At 41.4% G+C, this 2,712-nt stretch overlaps 1 protein-coding gene across 1 annotated transcript; it reads right to left on the reverse strand.

The window, feature by feature from the left end:
* Positions 1-784: 784 nt before the first annotated feature.
* Positions 785-1,799, reverse strand: LOC123440603 (protein SENESCENCE-ASSOCIATED GENE 21, mitochondrial-like). Its single transcript, XM_045117167.1, has 2 exons — positions 1,604-1,799; positions 785-1,475 (listed from the first exon to the last, which is right to left on the reverse strand). Exons 1-2 carry the CDS (start codon positions 1,645-1,647, stop codon positions 1,247-1,249), a joined length of 273 nt encoding a protein of 90 aa, XP_044973102.1. The 5' UTR covers positions 1,648-1,799; the 3' UTR covers positions 785-1,246.
* Positions 1,800-2,712: the final 913 nt, after the last annotated feature.

Consider the following 2,712-nt stretch of genomic DNA (forward strand, 5'->3'; position numbering starts at 1 on the left):
TAAAAAAATATTTGAAATATTAAAAAGAAATATTCGCCAAATAAATAATAATAATACTTTTTAGAAAATTTCTTTATTAACAAATATTAGTTAAATTGTATAAATTTTGCAAATTCAAAGATTATTCATGGATGGAAAAATATCCTAAAAATTAAAATATTGTTCATGACTTATAAAATAGTTTATTCATTCATAAAATGTTCCCAGATACAAAAATTGGCAATGCATTTGAAAAAATGTTTTTCAATCAAAAAATGTTCCTGAATTTCAAATTTTGTTTCACCAATTTCCAAAAAATGTTCATTGATTCTAGAAATATTTGCCGATTCAAGAAATGTTGAAAAATGTTTAGAATTTCAAAAAATGTTTGCAAATATTATAAAATGTTCATGAATTAAAAAATGTTTGATAATTTTTATGAGTTTTCACGAATTTGAAAAATGTTCACGCTTTGAAATATGTGCACGAGTATAAAAAATGTACATGATTTTAAAAATGGCTCATGATTTTACGAAATTGAGAATGATAGTGTATTTCGATGATGCAGTAAAATATGATCTTGGTCATTGAAGATTATGATTTTTGTTGTTCCGTTGCAATGCACGGGCCCTTTTGCTAGCTAAAATAAAAGAAAACAAGGAAGAAAACTATACAATGGAATTACAACAACAACAACAACAAAGGGAAAACAGGAACTATCTAAATGCAGTGATCCTCGACGATGTTGATATAAGCAGATGATACTTGCTTAAACACACTATAGAAACGGTGTTGATGAACGAACTTCATCGTTTAATCACTTTATACATTATTTAATCAACAGTACAAAATTACATTCTTGTATCAAGCTAACATCCCAAACAGGTAGGTAAATACCTCCTCCGTCTTAAAAAAAATGACTCAACTTTGTATTTACTTTGGACTAATATAAAGTTAAGTCATTTATTTATTTTGAAACGGAAGGGAGTATGTGGTATTCGACGACACTGAAACTGATATGGAAATAAGCAATAAGCCTCATATTAGGATATACCACCCTCATACCTAGCGAATTTTCCTACACACGCCACGGCAGGAAAAAGTGGATTATGGCGATCAATGGGAGCACGTATCTTAAGGCAAAGCCGTGCTCGATCAGAGCTGTGGAAACGCCTCACAATCTTCGGTTTTACGCTTATATAAGTATAAGCTCTTGATGGAAGAAACGTTGTTGATGAGCGGCCGTCAATTAGTTCCCTTGCTTTGCTTAGCAGCACAGCTTGGCGCGCAAGTCAGCCGCGTCCACCTCCTTGGCGGCGCCCGACGGCCGGTAGTAACCGGTCACCGGGTCCGGCACCCACGCCGCCTTCTCGGCGCCAGCGCCCACGTCCTTCCTGGCCGCCATTGCGCTCTTCGCCGCGACGGCGGTCTTCTCCTCGGCAGCGGGGCTCCTCCCGGCTCCCTTCGCCATGGCCGCGGCCGCAGAGTAGCCCCTCCTGCACGGGCAACGTCAACAAAGAACCATCAGTACAGATACAGAGCTACACCACGAGACATGGCGTGAAACAACACCAGACATAGCATGGATCTAACTGCATCTCGTATCACGGCAAAGATTGCAAACCTTTGTGCGAGGAGGCTGGCACAGCGCGATGCAACCCTCTCCATGGGTATCCTGCTCTTCTCTTCTGTTTCCTCTCGCTGTGCTCGTATCTCCTTGTAAAAAAATGCCTCTAGAATTATGCGCGATGTGAGGATGAAGCGTGCAGAGAGGGCCTTGTTATATAGACCGGGAAGAGAAGCTAGAGCTCGAACTCTGAGAGCCACGGACGCACTGCATTGCGAAGGCTCATGGAAGACGGCCATACGTTTACCGAATCAGAGGTCGTTCGGCACGCGTAGGCCGACGTGCGGGGCCGCGGCGACGGGGAACCTGGACCGGTCTCGGGAATCCGTGGCGGCCAAGCTGGCCATGTGTTGCGGACCAATTCGCTGGCCAACCAACCGGGGGAAAAGGCCACGACAGCTTTCGAGCCTTCGCTCGCCAGGAATGGAATTTCGACCGGTTTTTTGTATTGTCGTGGCCACCGTTCAAAGGTTCCTTCGTTCGGCGCGCCAGCACGGATCGCACGCCGAACCGGCATGCAGGTCCATTCAATGTTGCCTCCAAAGGTTCGGCGTCACGCTCGAACAGATGCTACGGCCTAAGATGTCATGTGTCACCAAAAAGCATCGTAGTAGTATGTGCTTTTATTCGGTGCGCCGTGCGCGCCCGCGCGAGTATGCGGCGCCCAATTAACGGTTTGTTTGTGAGACATCCAAAATGTTTGGCCACTGCACGGCCGGGGAGTTCCTCGACTTGTTCTTTTACCGTCTGTTTGGTAGCATTCCTAATCTAGTATGATTGTTAATATAGATATATCGAGTACATGCATTTGTTGTTATTTGGTAATGATGTACTCCCTTCGTTTTTAAATATAAGGTGTATTTTTTTTCAGTCAAACTTCTCTAATTTGACCAAGTTTATGGATAAAAATATCAATGTTTAGAATACAAAATTATTATCACTAGATTAACCATGAAATATACTTTTATATTTTGTATTTTTAGTATTGTACATGTTTATATACTTTCCTATAAACTTGATAAAAGATAGACATCATTTGACTTTTTAAAAAACTAATACACTTTATATTAAGGAACGGAGGGAGTATGTGCTAAGACATGTTAAGT

Source organism: Hordeum vulgare, chromosome 3H (genome assembly GCF_904849725.1).
Source record: "Hordeum vulgare subsp. vulgare chromosome 3H, MorexV3_pseudomolecules_assembly, whole genome shotgun sequence".
NCBI lineage: Eukaryota > Viridiplantae > Streptophyta > Magnoliopsida > Poales > Poaceae > Hordeum > Hordeum vulgare.